This window comes from Symphodus melops (genome assembly GCF_947650265.1).
Source record: "Symphodus melops genome assembly, chromosome: 2".
Classification (NCBI taxonomy): Eukaryota; Metazoa; Chordata; class Actinopteri; order Labriformes; family Labridae; genus Symphodus; species Symphodus melops.
In genome coordinates this window covers 6,327,955-6,347,497 of record NC_136692.1, presented here as the reverse complement: position 1 = coordinate 6,347,497, position 19,543 = coordinate 6,327,955, and the positions used below count along the sequence as shown (strand labels likewise).

Here is a 19,543-nt window from a genome sequence, read left to right as displayed (position 1 = left end):
CCTTAATGTCGTAAAGAATAAGATCTGGCGAGCTTATGCATTTTCTTTTCTGATTGAACCTTTTCTGACATAAAAGCAGTTGTTTGCAGGATGCCTAGAGACAAGTATCCCTTTGTGGCTACAAAAAGGCCACAAACTGATTTATTCACTGGTTATTTTGTTGGTCCAACTTAACATATCAATATTATTTTACTGTGTTGTGTATTTTTGTGATATAAAAGGACATCAAGTTATATGTTTGAACACAGGCCATCAGCATTTTATATTATAGAATGTATTCAGAATGAAATTGTCATATTATATCTGTACAAGATGAGGTACCAGGTTCCAGACCAGGTGCCCGGTGTTTCTCTTTGTTAACTATTATTAAATAGAAATAAATGATAAATTCATGCCATTTATCTTCTTTTGAACCATGTTAACTTGGTGGGGGAAAAACGTGATCTTTACACCTTCTTTTATTGAGCCTATGTCTCCTAATAACTACAACAGCAGCATGTTGTGGTAACACTGGGCTCCTCGACTAGCACCTTCCTTTCAAAGGTGATCAATTCAAACACCAGGCAGGCACAGTAAATTGCAATGCATGTACTTTAACTTTGCATTTTGTCCTCCCAGTATTTTGCACGCTATAGGGCAGAAACACCCCATATTGCATATTGCAAACATACTTAATGCACAATACATTTTGTTTTGCTCATATGAAAGACACAATTCTTAATGCTTGCATGAGATCAGTTAGCTAATGTTTTGCCTGTGGTAAAAACGGTAAATGGTAAATATATTGGTAAATATGGTCAGAGCTGCTTTAAAGTCGCTTTTCTACCGCTTAATTGCATCTTAATGAAAATACATTTCAGATTTAATACCATTCCACAGGTTTTGACCTGCAATAGGCCAACTGTAATTGTGATTGAATATTAATGAATAGATTTTATTACACGCTGATGTGAGCAGTTGTTTTGTCCGACTCCTCCTTGTCCTTTGCTGCTGCAGTAGTGTTATTTTTTTTCTTTCTTAAAACCTGTCTATATTTGCAGCATGTCCACATGAAAATATGTGCTATATTTCAAGAGGGCATGTGTGTGGATGAGGTCTATGAGGACCTAATGTGTGTCATGGTGAATCATAGCCTATCAGGGCTCTATAAATGTTGGCTTTTTCTAGTCGTGGTGCACGTGCTGAACACCAAGTGAACTTACTCAGAATTGATTTAATAACCATAAATCAACTGATCTGGAACCAAAAGGTTTCCCACCTGAGGATAATTCAAGTCAGAGCTTAGGTTTAGACTGAAAGTTTGCACAACCTTCTTTCTGAAACGGGTATGACTGCTTTATCAGCTTCATCCACTTGAACATTTTTGTATACTTTCTCCTTAAAGAATTTCTCCCTGCTCCCTTTTTAATGGATTATGTATTGGTCAATATAAAACAAACGTTATGAAATGTTGGACACTGGCTTCAATAGTGGAAGAGTCTTTAAGAAACTCAATTTTTCCTGAACATTTGTGATGTTTAATAAAGTTGGAAAAACATTGTTTTGTGTGTAAGACATAAGACTCCTGGATCACATGTTTTTGTTTTAACCCCTTCAGACCCACATTTTTTCTGCTGGGCAAAAAAAAATATTTATAAAATGATTCTGACTCCCTTCCAACATAAAAACAAAGTGGAATTTTTTTTTTTTTGCCAACTCATTTTTTTATAAGAATTTTTTCATGTCCATTCCAATGGACGCCACGACAATATGGGCGTAAAATCTCATAAATATCATTGAACTTCTAACACATACCATACAGCACCATACTTTTTATAGGAGGCTGATAACATAGTTATTTTACTTTAAAATACTAGGAACTGGAACTTATGCTGGAGAAGAAGTCAGCTTGTGGATATTTCATGTATTTTAATTTTCGATGTGCAGCTTTGAAGTGGTTTCAGTGTGTACTAAAGAGGTTCATTAGGCCTACTGATGGCCTAATGAACCTCTTTAGTACACCTGTGTGTGAAGCCTAATGAATAATCTTATAATGTTTGTTTTTAAAGGCCAGGAAGGTGAAATCGTTTTACCTGACCAGTTTCGGCTACTGCAGCCTTCATTGGGGGTGTCACGTGATGTTGTTGTGACCTCGTCTGTGCTGATTTATGTAGATTTTGCCATCCCACCTGACATGATCATGATGGGATGGCATGGGGAGGGGGGGGGGGGTGCCCCCTGCTGTCTGATGGTTTGTTAGACAGCTCGGGGTGGCTCTGCAGGACTGTGTCGCAGGTGTGGGGAAAGTTGCTATGATCTTTCATCCCGGTTTGCAGTCCTTGGTGCACGTTTCCTAATTCTCCCTCTTGCAGTGGTCTGAAATGGCTGATTTCAGATTCTCCTGCATTGCTTTCATTCTTGAGTCATCAGTAGCCTATCATTCTTGAATAGATAGAAGATACTACTTTGTCACTCACAACTTTGCCAACTTTCCACCCAGTCAAGTCATCTTCACAACCACCCATAACAGCCAAGACAGATTCATCACCAGTGAATGATATTTCATCACAGATTACTCCAACTACACCACTAGAATTTAAAACATTGTCACATGTGACTTCATCTAATTTCTTTCAACCTCAAGGATCATTAAATCATTTTTTTTCTCCTTACAACATCACTTAATCTCCTCTTTTTGGAAATTCCAAACTGTATTATTTAAGTCTATCACAGGCACAAATGTCTTCCATGAGCAGAAGTTTAGAAATTGTAACAACATCATTGAAAGGCAGTACAACTTTTGCAGCATCTTCAGTGCCAACAGCAACAACTTCAGAAATAGTCAAGATAACTCCAAAACCAGTCCATGTACCATCACCTTCAGCAACTCCATTTTCATCTCCCATCTCTGCAAGTCAAGCACCACTTAACGCAAGATCTCCAGTCAGTCTGACTTCATCACTTAACATTGCAATTTCAACACCACTTCATTTCAGCCAAGCACCAACAACATCAAATATGTTACCCGTTAGCACAAGTTTACAAACTGCTTCAAAAAGCTTTCGATGGGGTCGCCGGTAGCGCAGCGGCAGTGTGCGCGACCCCACGTATTGAGGCTCAACAAATCCTCCCTCATCCAGTGAGGGAATACTGGGTCTTCAGTTTAGTCTGAACCAAGCATTTACATCAGACCTCTCAAACTCTTCCTCCACGGCGTACAAGACTCTGTCTTCAACAGTGGTTTCTCAGGTAAAAAAAATGGTTTCATAAATCTTTTGACAAATTATCGAGAGAAGCTAAATGTTTGACAGCATTTTGAGTCCTGGAAACATTTCCTTAGAGGACTATACATCACATCAATCCTCAGTTCCTTCAACAAGCAGGGCAACTCAGCACTGAACTAACTAGCAATGCTACCTCCCTTAACGTTATACCTGGAAGTGTTATTGCACGTAAGTTGGGAGTACCTGATTTTTACAAACCGTACAAACTTGCTTAATAATTTTGTTGAAATAAAAGTTTGGTTTTGAGTTTTTGGCATTTATTTTAGATTAGAAGAGTACACTACATGTAATACAGTTATACATTTGAAAAAAAGTAACAACAACAATAAAGGATGCTTCATGAATAATCGTACTTATTATTTACACCATTTATTTTATTTTTGTTTGAGCCTAGAGTTTTGAACTTGCGTCTCCATTTGCATTCCTTACGTTTTAGATTCATCAACATCAGACAGCTCTCCACACCCTCAAGTGATCTCCCTGGCCATTTTTTTTCCTTCTCACTTCTCGCTGTGGGACATGTGCTAACAGTATTATAGCTGGATCATGAGACTATCGCTCACTGCATAAATGACTTTTGCATTCGTATCAAGCGTGTAATGTGGAAAAATAAGGTTCAAAACCAATTCACAAATGTATTTTCAAATATGACCAGTGTAGTAAGCTACACTTTTAGATCATAACTTGAAATGTTGTTCTTCCATGTTAATATTTATTATTTGAAATGTAAAAACGATCAACCCATTTGCAAATGTACTACACAATAATTTAATCACAGGTCTTGCGTTATTTAAGGTATGTTGTCTATGCATTTATTCATTGCAAAGCCGTTATTGTAGAACAAATTGCGAATCAAACTGTAACTCATGTGACACAAAGCTGCGTGGCTTCTACCAGAAGATAATGCAACAATGTTTAAACCTCCTGTCCTGTTTCCAGTCAGTTCAAGAAATGATAATTATTATGTTTAAAGCACTTCAGGGTTGTATTCCCCTTTTTATATAGAAATCCAAATTTGACCTTTATCTTGTTTGTATTTTCATAGTGGTCGCCCTTCTTGTCTTTCTGAGAGAAGTCAAGTCACACCCCACTCTTACTCACTTGCTCACTCAGAATTCGGACACCACTACAAAATGGCGTGTTCTTTTTTTTTTTTTTTTTTTGGGGGGGGGGGGAATTAAAGCAGGTGTGATAGAGAAGACAGTTGAAACTGACAAAGGAGAGGGACACACAAAGGGAGGAAGTAAGACTATACTTGATACACACACAAAGTACAAAATAAAACAATAAAAATAAAGACTTGTATAGCGATGAACAAGGGAAACAAGGCACACCAGGGATGAATGAGACAATGTCTTTTCTGTTATATAACTGGTTTCTTCTGTTTTTATCTTACTTTTTTTCATCCTCTTGTCTCATTTGCTTTTGTATTATAAATGATAGTTTTGTGTTATTTTTGTTTTAATGACAAATATGAAATGTGTATAAAATGATATATCAGCAGCAGATTTGTCACTACAGCATTCTGTTGTAGTTTTGGAATATGTACCATGATTCAAAATAAAACATTTGTTGTATACTTTTTTTGGGGGGGTATTTTATTTGAGTGTGATATGATTGAACATTTGCAATTCAGATCTCGTTAAAGTTTAGTTTCAGACTAACCGTCATATTGTTGCTCTATTGCAGGAGTTAAGCAGGGTGTGGGGTTTGTGGGGAAAAAACATTACCATTATTCTTCTTGTTTTCTCTTTAATTTAAAAAAATGTATTAATGTTTTTAAACCTTGTACTCATAACTTTCTTCTTACAGCGTTGGGTTGGAGAATGGTAGGAGAGATGTACATGACCTGGGTGAGGCATGCAGCAGCAGCAGCAGCAGCTGAGATTAGTGCATGGTGCTGAGGATAAGCTGTTCCATTTATGTGTGTCATAAATGTGGAAAAACTTGCTTGTGTAGAAGTAAATAACAGCTAATGAGAACCTCATCATTGCTCAGAATAATTGCTGAGGTTATAGAATAGAAAATATACGTTGATTTTTGGACACTCATAGATGGATCATCAGTCTGCACTTAGACTGTTAAAAGTTGTCTCTGCAAAATGTTGGCAAACCTGATCCAGTATTCAACTGACTTAAATCCCTGTACGTTGATGGTGACTAGAAGTTTGTAGGGTGTGTCAGACAGACAGAGAAGAAGAATTTAAAAAATGGCACCAAAAAAAGAGTTGTCCAAGACCAGCTTTTTCCATGAGCTTCAACATGTAATGTGACAGCGAGTAAAGAACTCAACCTCAATCTGCTGCAGTGTAAACATCTACTGCAAAACATTTAGGCTTTTTTTTTAACATTTCAGCCTCTGCAATAAAGTCTTTAACAATCAAACCCCCAATGTCACTTGTTTTAATTTGGAGCCTTTTTGTTTTTTTGCACTTGTTATCCCATTTTTTTCTAAGATCATTGAACCTGTTCAGTCCGCCTCTCTCTCTCTCCCTCTCTCTCTCTCTCTCTCTCTCTCTCTCTGTCTCTCTCTCTCTCTCTCTCTATCTCTCTCTCTCTCTCTCTCTCTCTCTCTCTCTCTCTCTCTCTCTCTCTCTGTCTCTCTCTCTCTCCCTCTCTCTCTCTCTCTCTGTCTCTGTCTCTGTCTCTCTCTCTGTCTCTCTCTCTCTCTCTCTATCTCTCTCTTTCTCTCTCTCTCTCTCTCTCTCCTTATAGTTAAAGCAGTGCAGTCAAATGGCTTTATTTGCTTTATTCAAGTCAACATGCATCACCTTTCTTTATTGGAGTTAGAACCAAAAAACATACTTTAATTGTCTAGCTGAAATAAAATTATTTTTGTATTCAAATAAAATATTCTTGTCTTCATGAATCGTGTTATACCACAGGTGTCAAATTCAAAACTTGTAAATTTATATCCAGCCTTCAAGATAATATCGTCTTTTCTTACCCTCTGGTATAGAGCACACACTGACACTACACATCCCAGAATGCCCTCTGTGGTGGAATTTCTGTTTGGAGTTTCTGTGGATTTAAATGTACAGAAACTCCACCACAACCAAATGTTTGAGCATTCAAGAAAAGAGACCACAAATGTCTGCTACAACAGAGCAACAGATTTCTTTGAACTGCTTGGATTAATAGGGCTGGTGATGGAAAGATTACAACGGTTTCTTGATAAAAAATTAGATGCTCTCTTTTCTGAACATTAATTTTGTGATCGAGGTGTTGTCAACTTGTTTGATCATCTTATACATGTTAACAAAAAATCATGAAATATTACAACCCAGCTCTTAAACTGCATCAAAATAGGAGTTGAATATGAGGTCTACCAAAAACAACACCAAATTTATTTTCAACAAAATAAAATACATTTGGAAACCAAAAATACAACAGCCATGCCATGATGTTCCCACAGCATGTGTGAACACGAGGAGAGTGAACGTCAGTCTGGAGAGGAAGAATATATACTTTAGGACTCCCTTGGGCTCAGATGTAGCTCATACCCTGATTACAAATCCGCTTCGACCGGAATATTCAACAGAAAGACAACACAGGAACACCAATAAATGGAGTGGTCGTCAAAGAATATATATATATATATATAAATGTATATATATATATATATATATATATATATATATGTGTGTGTGTGTGTGTAAATATTTATACACAGGTATATAGAATAATTAATGGTAAGTTATTTATGAAATAACATAACAGAAGGGTTCCTCCCTCCTCAAAGCAGAGCTTTTTAAAGCTTACTGCACTGCTCTGTATACTGTTAAATGATTCAGAAAATGTCATCATGTCTCACTCATCCTACACCAAGTGACTGTAAGTTATCCTCATGTTTCTGGAAACACTGGTGCAAATGTCACAGAGTATTTTAATCTCTGACGAACTGTGAACTGTAGTGATTTTATCCCTTTGTTGATTTCTGTCCATCCATCCATCCATTTTTTTTTCTCTTATCCAAGGTCTGGTTGTGGTGGCGAAGTCAACCCAGATTTCCCCATCCTGCAGAAAAGTTGTCCAGCTCCACCCGGGGAGTTCTGATACATACAGAGGACATAGTAGGGGTTTCTGCCCAGTTGGGTGTGCCAACTCTCCAAAGAGAGGCATTCTAATCACATACCCAAACCAGCTACTCTTTTTTTACTCCGAGCTCCACCGAATGTCTGAGCTCCAAAGCTGAGCCTGTTTTTATAGTATAGTATAGTCCTTGGGCTTTTTTATGATGATGTGGACATATAGGTCTGAAATAAAGTAATAAACTGTATACAGTTCTATATAATTTGAGAGACACTTGTTTGATTTCTTACTTACCTGAGGACAGTGTCAGCTCTTAAAATAAATGTAGGATTCTGTCATTTTGAACAAATAGAGGTATGGCCAGTGTCTCTCTTCTGTTTCCAATTGTTTTATCCCCAAGATTTCATTCAGCTTTCTTCATCTGGTGTGTGTCCTTTTCTGGTTACAGTGTGATGTTTGTAGTTTTTGATGGCGGCTCTGAACAAGTGATAAAACCAAATGTGTTTGTGGTCCAGTTGTCATATGAAGATTCCAGTTTTGGCATTCATAGCATGACTTCACTTTTCGATCCAGTGAGACTTGTGTGTGTGTGCACATTGCCCTGCTGTCTCATGTCCCTTATTAGGGCATTAGAAGGCTGTCTTCTCATGCTAATTAGGTAAAACATGTATGAGCTCAAAGTTTACAAGGACATTGCATTCCTACATTCGAGAACAGAAGTTCAAACAGTTCTTCAGTTCAAGAACACCTAATGAATCTGTATTTCTTTCTTACATTCTCAAGAGCAAATTTCATACAAAATCTTGAGAATAAATTGGTGAATGAGGCCAAAATGTCTTTTTTTGTGCCCTTATGAGCCTATGTTTGATATTCTTGTCTTTGAATAGATATATAGGACTTCAATGAGAACTGGTGATAAAGGGATTATCCAAAATTGGAATAAATCAATATAACATGCTGTGAACAACCCAGAAGCAAAGTGTGGGGGTAGTGTGGGGGTGAGTGGGTGTTGTTCTTCTAGTTGAACATGTAGCATTTTTTCAGTCATTCCTGTCATTTTTCAGTATCAGTCAACAGCCTCCGCCCATGTCTGTCTGCTGATCTGCTCCCCTCTTATTTTAGTGCATCTTGTTTCAACAGAGACACAGCAGGTGCACTAAATGTGTGGAAAGTCTTACAACAATAAACCAACATATTTCAAAAACTCAAAGCAATTTTAAACAAAAACTTTGTAGTTGTACTCTGCTAAAATGCAGTGAGCAGAGATTTTAATTTTAGGTATGTGGGTCCTATTTCAAGAAATAGTTAATTTTATTTAATAAAAGTAATTAGGATAATGTAATTTTAATTATTAGGATAATTTTAACTGCCTTCCATATGTTGCTTCATCTTATGAGCTGGCTGATGGTGAATTTTGAAAGTGGGTTTGTTGGTTCTCTGTAGGTGGATTTAGCTATAATTCTTGTGGCTCAAAAAACAACTTGTTCTTTGTCCGTCAAGATTATGTCATCAAACTACTTGCAAAGGAAGTCCTTCTTTGCATAAATGTGACATGACAGAAAGTCATGGACAGGAACAATCAAACAGCAATCTAAACAATTCTTCATTGGAAAAATAAAGGCCGTAAAATCAGAAACATTGCAACATTCTTTTATTGATGTGTGTATTTTCGACTCGACGTTGAAGTACACATACTGGTAATGTTGTCATTTCTGCTCTTTGAATCTCTTTCTTTCATTTGCAGCACGTTTTTGTCTTTGTATTTGTCTTTGTTTTGGATGTTTGCATGTGTAATGGGATTTAAAATTTGAGTTTGCAGCAACTTTCTCCATGTGCTGTTTAAGGTCCATTGCCCCTGTTGGCCACTGTCAAATCCAGATAAATACACAAAACAGGTGTCTCTCAAAGTCCATTTATGTGCAATCAATCCATGCATCTCGATTAGTCATTGTGGAGCAAGATTTTGAAATGTGCTGGCAAGCTTAAGAACAAGTTGACTCTCTTCAGTGTATATGGCTTTGTGAAGCTACCAGTTCTAAGGGCAAAAAATAACCTACAAGCTCAAAAAGCCAATCTTATTTACAAATGAAATATTCTTTATACAGCTTGGAGTAGTTGTATTATATAATAGAAACATGCCTTGATTATATTTCTATTGTCCTCACCCTTAAACATGGCCCTTATAGTCATGTCAGTTATAGCAAAACTGTCCCCACTATCATAACATCTCGCCCAGTCTGTTGTTTCAGCAAAGGGCATTCACCTCTGCGTCACTGATGCAGATGTTTCCGTGACTAGGTGCATTCTTAGTGAAGATTAGTAAAATATGATAGAAGGCATGTATTTTGCCATGTGTGCTCACACATGACAAAACAGGTTGGCAATCCAAGTTTCTTCATATCCATGTATGCAACAATGAAATAATAGAAGCTGTATGAATTGTCTTTGTTCAATTACCCCTTATAGAGGTCAGAATGCAGAGACCTTTATTCATGCTCTTATTCAAGTGTTTTATTCAAGGCATGTCCCAGAACTGAAACATGCTCTAAAAACATGCTAAGGCACATACATGACTCATCGCTGATAAATAAAACCAGCATATCTTCTCATAATCAGAATGATGGCTTACGTTTTGTTTTTTTTTCAAGACACTTTGTTGGCACAAATGGTAACAACTATTATTGCTAAAACAAAAATTATTTAAACAATCAACTATAACATATCATCTAAAACATTTAACAATTCTATTATTTCAAGCTAGAACACTATTAATCTGTGGTCTAGCTAGAAACCATGCCGTTACATCTATACAGTTAGCGCACCAGGACTTTGTGTCTAAAATGAGTTCTTTCTTTGATGAGCTTAATGCAAGATGTACAGTATTCATCGTGTTTCTGTCTTCAGTGTATTCAAATGCTGAACTTAAACAGCTAAATGCTTGATTTAGTTGGTTAGTTGCTTTAATTATCTCCCTTAGGAAAAAATTGCTTTGGACTAAAGAGAATGTCACATATAGCACAACACAAAGAACGCAACTCAATCATCTGTTTACATGTCAGATAAACTTCCTAACAGAACACATACATCACTTCATTTGCACTTTTTGCACACACTTTTCTATTGTACATATCCATATAACATAATTTCTATTGCACTGATTTTTATTGCATTCCCATTACTGCACTTCATTATACAATCGATTTTATTGCATAGTCCCTTTTTGAATCTCTCACTCATACAAAACACATACACACTGTTTAATAATTTAATGGAGGTTGGGACGACAGACAGTTTATGTCTGTTTAACTTGCAGCTTGGTACCCTATACCTTTTTCCTGAGGGCAACAACTCATATTCACTAGAAAGAACATGATTTGGATGATTTTGCGGCCTTGCCTCCTCACCTTCTCCTCAAAGACTTGCTGTAGAGAGGATTTGGGTGGCATGACGATTATTTTTCCCACCCGTCCAATTAGATTCTGCAGTTGTCCTTTTTGTTTTACAGGCAGGTTACTAAACCAAGTTGGATTTCGATCTTATAAGTGATTCAATCGATACCCTATTGAACAACAACATAATATCCTTATTAACCCCATGTCACCTGAGTCTACATAAAAAGTACAGACACTGACTTATTTTTGAGCATACATGCTGTACCTGATCTGTCCATCTGAGCGGAGAATCGAAGTACAGTCCTAAGTATTTGAATGTGCACACTTGTTCAATTTCCTCCTGGTTAATCAACACAGGGCTGTGGTCACTGAGTGACCTTGGATCGAAGACCTAAGATTCTTTTGTGTTTTTGACATTCAATAATAGATTGTGTTCCTCACACCACTTAAAAACACCAGCGAGTTCAGATCTGTAGATTGTTGTGTCTGAATCCCGGGTCAGTAAACTTAACCATGCTGCGTTATCAAAATATGTTATGATGTAGTAGCATGAATGCTGGCTTCGACAGTTATTTGTTTATACAGTAAATACAAAAGCTGAGCTAATGCAACCTTGTGGGACCCCTGTACTTATCTCCAGTTCATCAACTGGAATGAGTTGAATTGACCCTCACCCTTTGAGAAATGCATTGTACCATCTGATCGAGTAAGTATTCACATTAAATTCTTTGAGCTTTCTTAACATGATCTGAGGGAGAATCGTGTTAGACCAGAAGTAAGATCCATAAACAGAAGCCTTGCATTTTTTGACATTTTGTGTCAAAACCAGTCGGAGCTGCCGGTAATAAATTAATGACTCGTGGATTCAGGTTGACTTTTTAATAGGACGCAGTACAAAACCTGCTTTAGCTAAAGATAAAGACAAGAACAAACTACTTCATAATTCCATACAAAGTGAAATACCTATTCTTGATTACTCTAGATGCAAAATAGGGTTTTAAAGTAGTAAATCAGATATCCCTGTGTTAATCATTTATGGTTGTGGTGCAACTGAGCTGTTTATCAAAAATCATGCAGCCACGTTACAGACAACAGGCAACTGGGTCTTTTTAAGTATTAAGGATAAGGTTGAGATCTGGAACCATACAGTAAGACTGAATTATGACACCTTGCGCATGTTTGAAATAGTAGGGATGCTTTCATTACTCACAATGCATGCATCTCTCAACGCCCATTAACTGTTCATGCTGTGCTTTGGGCTATGCTGCATCCTTTTTACATGGAAATGATTCCTAGCAAAACCAGTTTGGCAAGTCATGTCATAGTTTTAAAACAGCAAGCATTTCTTGTCTCTCACAAAAACCTCACTCGCTGACAAGTTCTCACTTCCATTTTTTGATCCAAGCAGGTGAGACACTCCTAAGTGTCAGCTCTTACAACAGTTGCTGTGAATATAACACGACTCTTTGCAAAATTGGACTTAGGACTCAACGGGGGTAAGAGAATTTTTTTTATTTTAATGCAGCTTTTAAGAACTGAACATTTCAAACGTACAAAACAATCTTACATTGAATTTCTATATTTTAGTGATCTCATCTGTTAATTCAAAAATGCATCCTCTAACAGATTATTATTGTTTTTAAATTATTTTTTACACACTTCATAATTGGTTCTTTTATATCAATTTATTTCATATTATTAGTATCTTTCATATTTTTGAAATATACTAATATACTTTTTTACATATTTTTTATTTTAAATGGAAGATTTCAATTTGGGTTCAGATACAATCTTTTTCAGCAATGTTTTCATAAAGCAATCCAGCTTTGTTTTTCCTTTAAAGTTCATTTTTATTGACGATTACTTGATACATATTTGCTCAGGTACACCCTTGACCTCTGTTGTGCTTGAATGCAAAATAAACAAAACTTAATCTTAAACGTAAATCTTAAGCAGTGCCTATAATTCTGAAGGCTGTAAGTGTTCAACATACAGTTCATTGGTAACACTGATGGATTGTAGTGCTGGCTGTCGTCAAGGTGTGGCTCACTATTTGCAGCTCAATGATTTGACTGCTCGATGTAACATACATAAGAGCAAATATATTCCACTGTAGCATCTCAATACATATAATATGGATTTCCACAAATTTGGATTGTGTTTATAGTTGAAAAAAAATAACACATAGCCTCAAATATACACATTTAGTTATTCCCAGACCCTAAGTGAAAAGATGATACACCCATGGCTTTGCAGATACATCCAGGAGTCTAAAAGATTTATCCTTTTTTGTCTTATATTAGTTGAGGTTTAAATTTATCATTTTAAGATGTCCTGAAATTGTGAATTCAATTCTGTTGATAATTTTCATTAACTGCAATACAGAGTCCGAAAAAGTGTACCTAAAGATAAATCAAAGTATATCTTATAAAATTAATAATTCATACTTTTTTAATCCAACAAGTGAAACTTTGTTTTTACACTTTGTTTAATGAACATGCTACTCACACATAGGCCGAAATACCCACACATGCACAAACAGCATCCGAGGGACATGCATTAATGGAGAGGTTTCAGAGGCTGCCCACATTGAGCGCTTCTGAGCTGGTTGGGGGTTTGGTGCCTTACACAAGGGCACCTCGGCAGTGCTCTGGACAAAGGACTGGCACCTCTCCAGCAACTAGGCCAATTTCCTTCAAAGAAAAAAACAGCTTTGAAAGTGGTCTGCTGGTATTCATTACCCCTAAACAGGCTGGCTCACTGGGCAATAAGACTCTAAATTTCTGACCATCTCCCCTCTCTATGGTACCTTAGATGTGTTGGTGATGTTAGAACTATCTTGCATTGCCCTGCAAAATGTGATAATGGGCTCTTCACTCTGGGATTTAATGTGATGCAAGAAGTCAAATCCAGATCTGCCCTGTTGAATTAAATGAAATGTGTTATTCTTAAAGAAATTATCGTGCTTTTATGAGTTGCACAAGGACAGACACTTCCTCTTTTGTGTGAAATGATTTACTAGTCTTGCATGTACAGTGTTTGCCTGTGTTTGAAATCTTAAAAAAAAAGGGAACTGTCACACTCCCTTATCAGATAAGGAAAAGCTACCCATACTGGCCCCTCCAGATTGTCTGCATACTTGATATAGCATGTCACACAAAGCTAAGTGTGTTTAATCGCTTAGTTTATGTGCCTGCCAAACCACAGAAATGAGTTTCTGTGAGTGACTGCCACACAGTGGAGGAGGATGGAGAAGCCAAAATGCATTATAGCTGTGTCATTGGATTTTAGTTTATATTTTGGACAGTCAGTTGCCAGCTTATCAGTTGCTATAGACTACAATATTTTACAACAATGGCCATTGGATGAGCCCATCTTCAGATTTGTTAAAAAGTTTGATTTTAAACAATTCTTTCTTATTTTGAGAGCTGGTTTTGACTATACTTTCTGGTAATGTCTGAGGCTGCTGCTTGTGGTGTTGTAGATCTGTTTACTGTATAATGAGATCCCTTCTGCCATTGCTATAAACTGCATGAACAATATACAAAAAAATGTATTAATATTGAATTCCAAACTTTTCACAGGAAACAAACGGCAGGAAGATGGACCCCCCCATATTCCTTCTCCTCTTAGCAGGTATTTTGTTCGAGTGCATTCGTGTGTGTGTGTGTGTGTGTGTGTGTGTGCATGTGCGCGCGCACGTGTGTGTGTGTGTGTGTGTGTGTGTGTGTGTGTGTGTGTGTATATCTGTTCAGGAGGGTTATTCAAAATTGGACTGATTTTATATTTGATCATTTGGACTTTTTTTTTTTCCCCACAGGACTTCTTGGAACGGCATCGACCAACAACTCAACTACAGGTAAGATTAAAATTATTACGGTACAACTGTACATTATCGAACAAATGAGAACAAAATCAAGAACAAGGTATTCAAATGGTGGTTTTTCATCTGTCATGACAACTAACAAGAAAAAAACATTTTCAACCAAAAAAAAAACTAAACTAAAAATAACGATTAATGACTGAAACATTAGCAGGAAGTGAGAAACAATTTCTTTCTCACTCTTTGTTGGGGTCGTTGGTCATAATCTCTGGACCCACACAGGGACATATGACATAATCAAAATCATGTATACCACATGCATAATATTAATTACATTGTTGTACATACATGTAGTTTCATATTTTAATATTTTTTTTATTGAATTAGAGTTCAAAATTGTGGTTTCTAGACCTCGAAAATTAAACCCGGTTTGAAATTTTACATGAAAGAGTACCTGAAGGTATTCAGTTCAATCCTGAATTTAACAATTAATAACTTCATTTCAATAGTCAATCGCGATTAATCAAATTTGTAATTGCATGTTAGAAATTCTTTTTTTAATTGGTAAAAGCTTTCAAAATGCTATCAGTCTAAACTAAATAAAACTAGACTACTAGCTTTGTTTGTCAATACAAAATAGACTGACAAAAGTTAGTATAAACCAAATTAGTGATATGATTAGGCCAAATAATGAATAATGTCAAAACAGTTGGCTTTGGCTCGTCACACGGAATATGAATCCATGCTCATGTAAATGCGGAATGTTCTTTCGCTCTGGCTGCATACAATTTCTGACGCTAGATTGGATATATAACTGAAGCCTTTTGGGTTGGACCGAGAAGATTGTTGATGGAGATTGGACATCTCTTTCGAGTACTGACTGCAGAGTGGGTCTTTTGCAATGAATAGGACATGGATCACTAACAAGGTTTGGTCTCCAAAAATAACAATCTTTTGTTTTTGTGAGAGAATAACTGTTTAGCCATGCTGATATGTAAAATCCCTGAATATGTTCAGGGTCTCTACTGATGCAATAACATTTATCTTAAACATAACACATTTACAATTATTAAGGTTCAAAGCAATTTTAATTAATTCTAATTGTATTTATTTTTATTTTTTTTACTAAAACTCAAATTAATGTCTTATGGAATGTGGGTGTTGTATGTTGTTTGTTGTATTCTGAAATTGGACTGGCATATTTCCATAGCCCCCCGTATTTTATCTTGATTAAAATTATATTTAAGTTTTACCAAGTACAGGCTATCTTTGTGGGTATATGAAAGAGATACTATGATTTTATTTACCATCTTTGTGGTTTAAAATTGTTACAGCAGGTTGACAAGTTTAGTTTGTTTTTTGAAGCTTAAGGTCTGAAATGTTATGACAATGTTGGTAAATTTGAATGATCAAAATATGGACAAAGCAACACATAAAAGAAGCCAAGCACTGGACTGTATTTTGTATCTTTAAACATAAAGGTTAGAGCTGAAAAGGATAACAGGAAAAAATTGCTTCATGTGTTGCCTGGATACCTTCATAACATACACATACAGTATGGAGCTGTTAGTGGTAGCATCTAGCGAGACATCTAGGGCTTACACCATCAAGGAAGTTATTCTAGACTTGACTCACAATAAAACTCACTAGAGTCAGATGGCTTATGTTGATGAAAATTTATACATCAGATGAATACTGCAAGAGACATGATTCAACGTCATACTTGTGGTTCAGTGTCATGCTTATACATAACTCCCAGACTCTTCCAAATGTGTTGCATATATTCAAAAAGATATTATTATCAGGGTTGTGTTAAAACGATGAGGATTTGATGAATTTAAGGTTGATATTTTTTAATTCAAACCAATATGTGATTAAAAACCTGAACAACTGAAATTTATCAAAAAGTTGTAAAATAATGTAAAGTGTCCGGCCAAGAATTAAATCGTTAAAAACCTCATGTATGTTTAAAACAATACAATTTAGCAGAACCAAAAGGAAAACAGTTATTCAACCCTTTCAATAACTTTTTTTCCCTTATTTCACATTCCTACAGTTAATACAACATCATCACCAATCAACACAACGTCATTACCAGTCAGCATAGCTGCAACAACATTCAAAAATGTCTCGCAACAAACCACTTCAAAGTCTCAATCAATCCAGACAACTTTGATCAATGTAACCTCACCAACAGTCATCATAACCTCAACACCAGTGTATGACACCTCATCCATGGTCAACATGGTCCCTACACCAGTCAACCAAACATCATCAACAAACCAAATGACCTCAGACTCAGTCAATGTAACCACAACACCAGTTCATTTAAGCTCAACCCAAGTGAATTCAACAATTACACTTGCAAACACAATTTCACCATTCCTAAAAACAACCAATACAATCAGCAATACAGTCTCATCACATGTTGATGTCACATCAGCATCAAGAGACATGACCTCAAGTGAAACTAAGGCAACTACATCTCCAGACAACATGACCTCATCAACACTAGCTGCAACCTCAACACCAGTCATGGAAACCTCACCTCCATACAATAGGACTTCACCATCCATCCACCTGACCTAAACCCCATACAATACCTCAACACAAACAAATGAAACCTCACCAATTACAGATTCAACGTCAATTACAGCAAGTACAAATTCACCAAATATTAGCTCATCTCCAGTCAACACATCTTCACCACCACACAAAGCCACGTCACCAACACCCAATGCAACCCCATCAACAGGTCACTTTTCTACAAATCCTTTAAAAGAAACCTCTGCAGGTATCGTCAAGACAACACCATCTGTCAAAATGACTTCACTGCAAGTCAATACAACCTCAAATTCAACCAATGTCATCTCATTAACAGTCAACAAAATGTCACCATTAGTCACCATAACATCACCAGCTATCACTGCAACCTCATCAACCGAACACAATACATCATCATCTGCCATTGCAACCTCAACACCAGTTAGCATGGTTACATCAGTAGTCAATAAGTCCTCAACAACAATGAATGCAACCTCAATTCCAATCCATTTCACCTCATCATCAGTCAACAAAACTTCACCATTGGTCACCATGACATCACAAAAAGGCATTGTAAGCTCATCCGTCCATCCATTCACACCAAACAACAACTCAGAATGAAAGCTCAGCAAGTGTAACCATGACTTTACCAAGAGCTGAAATGACATCTGTTACAACCAGTGCAACTTCACCACATGATGATTGATGCTGAGTTGATATTCAATAAGGAAGAAACACTACAAAATGCTAGCTTGGCAGCTGACATTTTGAAGACTGTTGCTTCCAGCTCTAATTTTTCTCTCTCTGTAAACACATCATCAATCACTACAACTGGTAGGAGATCTTTTTTTTTTTTGTTACCTAATAATGAATGTCCAATTTACAAGTCTTCATTGCCCCCTCAAGCTGAATCTGTGGTTCCGTTTGTGTAGCGTTTTTCTCCTTGTCTCATCATAATGTAGGGCTGATGAGAGTCTGAGTTATTGGGGGGGGGGGGTTAATTCACAATGGTTTGATTTTGTAACTGTACATTTTTTATTGTATTGCACATTTACATCTTTATTTAAAAGCAGCCATTATTTTCTTGGTCAAGACAGAAGAAGAAAATAAGGATAACTTTTAATGTATTATTGTAGTTACAGGTCATATATGGTCAATGCATATCTAGTATTAAACAATGTGAACAGGCTTATACAGTAAGACTTTTAAGTTGTGTTACAATAATCGTTGTTGTTTTTTGTTGTTGTTTTTTTCCAGTTATTTACAGTAGGCACACTGTTGATAATAATGTGGTTAAACGTGTGAATAACATCATTATCTTAATTTCTTTCAGTTTTTCTTGAACCAACTAATCACCACTTCAACTACTGCTGCCACAATTATACAACTTATAGGAATTGTCCTCTTTTCTTTTCAATACCACCATTCAAAGTCCAGTTCATGTCAATGTTACTTCTGTCCGTGTAACTCTACTCATTCACAAGCATAATTTCCATGCCTAAATTTCAAACCAGCAAGTGAAAGACAGGGATTTCACCTAGATGTCCTCAATGCAGTTTCTTAGAAAAACTAAATTCTGTAAACCATGATTTTACTGTACAATAGCATGACCACATACTGTTTAAAATGTCATGTGGTGATGACTTGTGACTCTGTTCATTTAAATTAGAGTAAAGTATGTTATGCGCATAAAATTGTCTTACCTTACCATTCCTGTATTGTTTCATTTTCAGTTACTTTAGTGTTGTCTTTAACAAATTTAACAAACTTCCATTTAAGAAATAAAATGTTGGTCACTTAATAACTCACAGTGTCATCATCACAACTCCGGTAAGAATATTGTCTTTTCACCATTTCCTTACAGAAACTCCACAACTGGTCAACATGACCTCACCATCACCAGTTAACATGACCTCATCACCAACAGTCAACATGACATCACCACCACCTGTCAACATGACATCACCACCACCTGTCAACATGACCTCACCACCACCAGTTAACATGACATCACCACCACCAGTTAACATGACTTCACCACCACCAGTCAACATGACATCACCACCACCAGTCAACATGACGTCACCACCACCAGTCAACATGACCTCACCACCACCAGTCAACATGACCTCACCACCACCAGTCAACATGACATCACCACCACCAGTCAACATGACGTCACCACCACCAGTCAACATGACCTCACCACCACCAGTCAACATGACGTCACCACCACCAGTCAACATGACCTCATCACCACCTGTCAACATGACCTCACCACCACCTGTCAATATGACCTCACCACCACCAGTCAACATGACGTCACCACCACCAGTCAACATGACCTCACCACCGCCAGTCAATATGACATCACCACCACCTGTCAACATGACCTCACCACCACCTGTCAACATGACCTCACCACCACCAGTCAATATGACATCACCACCACCTGTCAACATGACCTCACCACCACCACCTGTCAACATG

The 19,543-nt window shown here is 36.9% G+C and overlaps 1 protein-coding gene across 1 annotated transcript; it reads left to right on the top strand.

Annotated features, from left to right (window-relative positions):
- Window positions 1-12,064: 12,064 nt before the first annotated feature.
- On the top strand, window positions 12,065-19,493 carry LOC306819993 (uncharacterized protein; the record flags this gene model as incomplete). The annotated part of the gene is made up of 5 exons (XM_079337619.1): window positions 12,065-12,182; window positions 14,271-14,322; window positions 14,507-14,545; window positions 18,918-19,411; window positions 19,485-19,493. Exons 2-5 carry the CDS (start codon window positions 14,289-14,291, stop codon window positions 19,491-19,493), a joined length of 576 nt encoding a protein of 191 aa, XP_079193745.1. The 5' UTR covers window positions 12,065-12,182; window positions 14,271-14,288.
- Window positions 19,494-19,543: the final 50 nt, after the last annotated feature.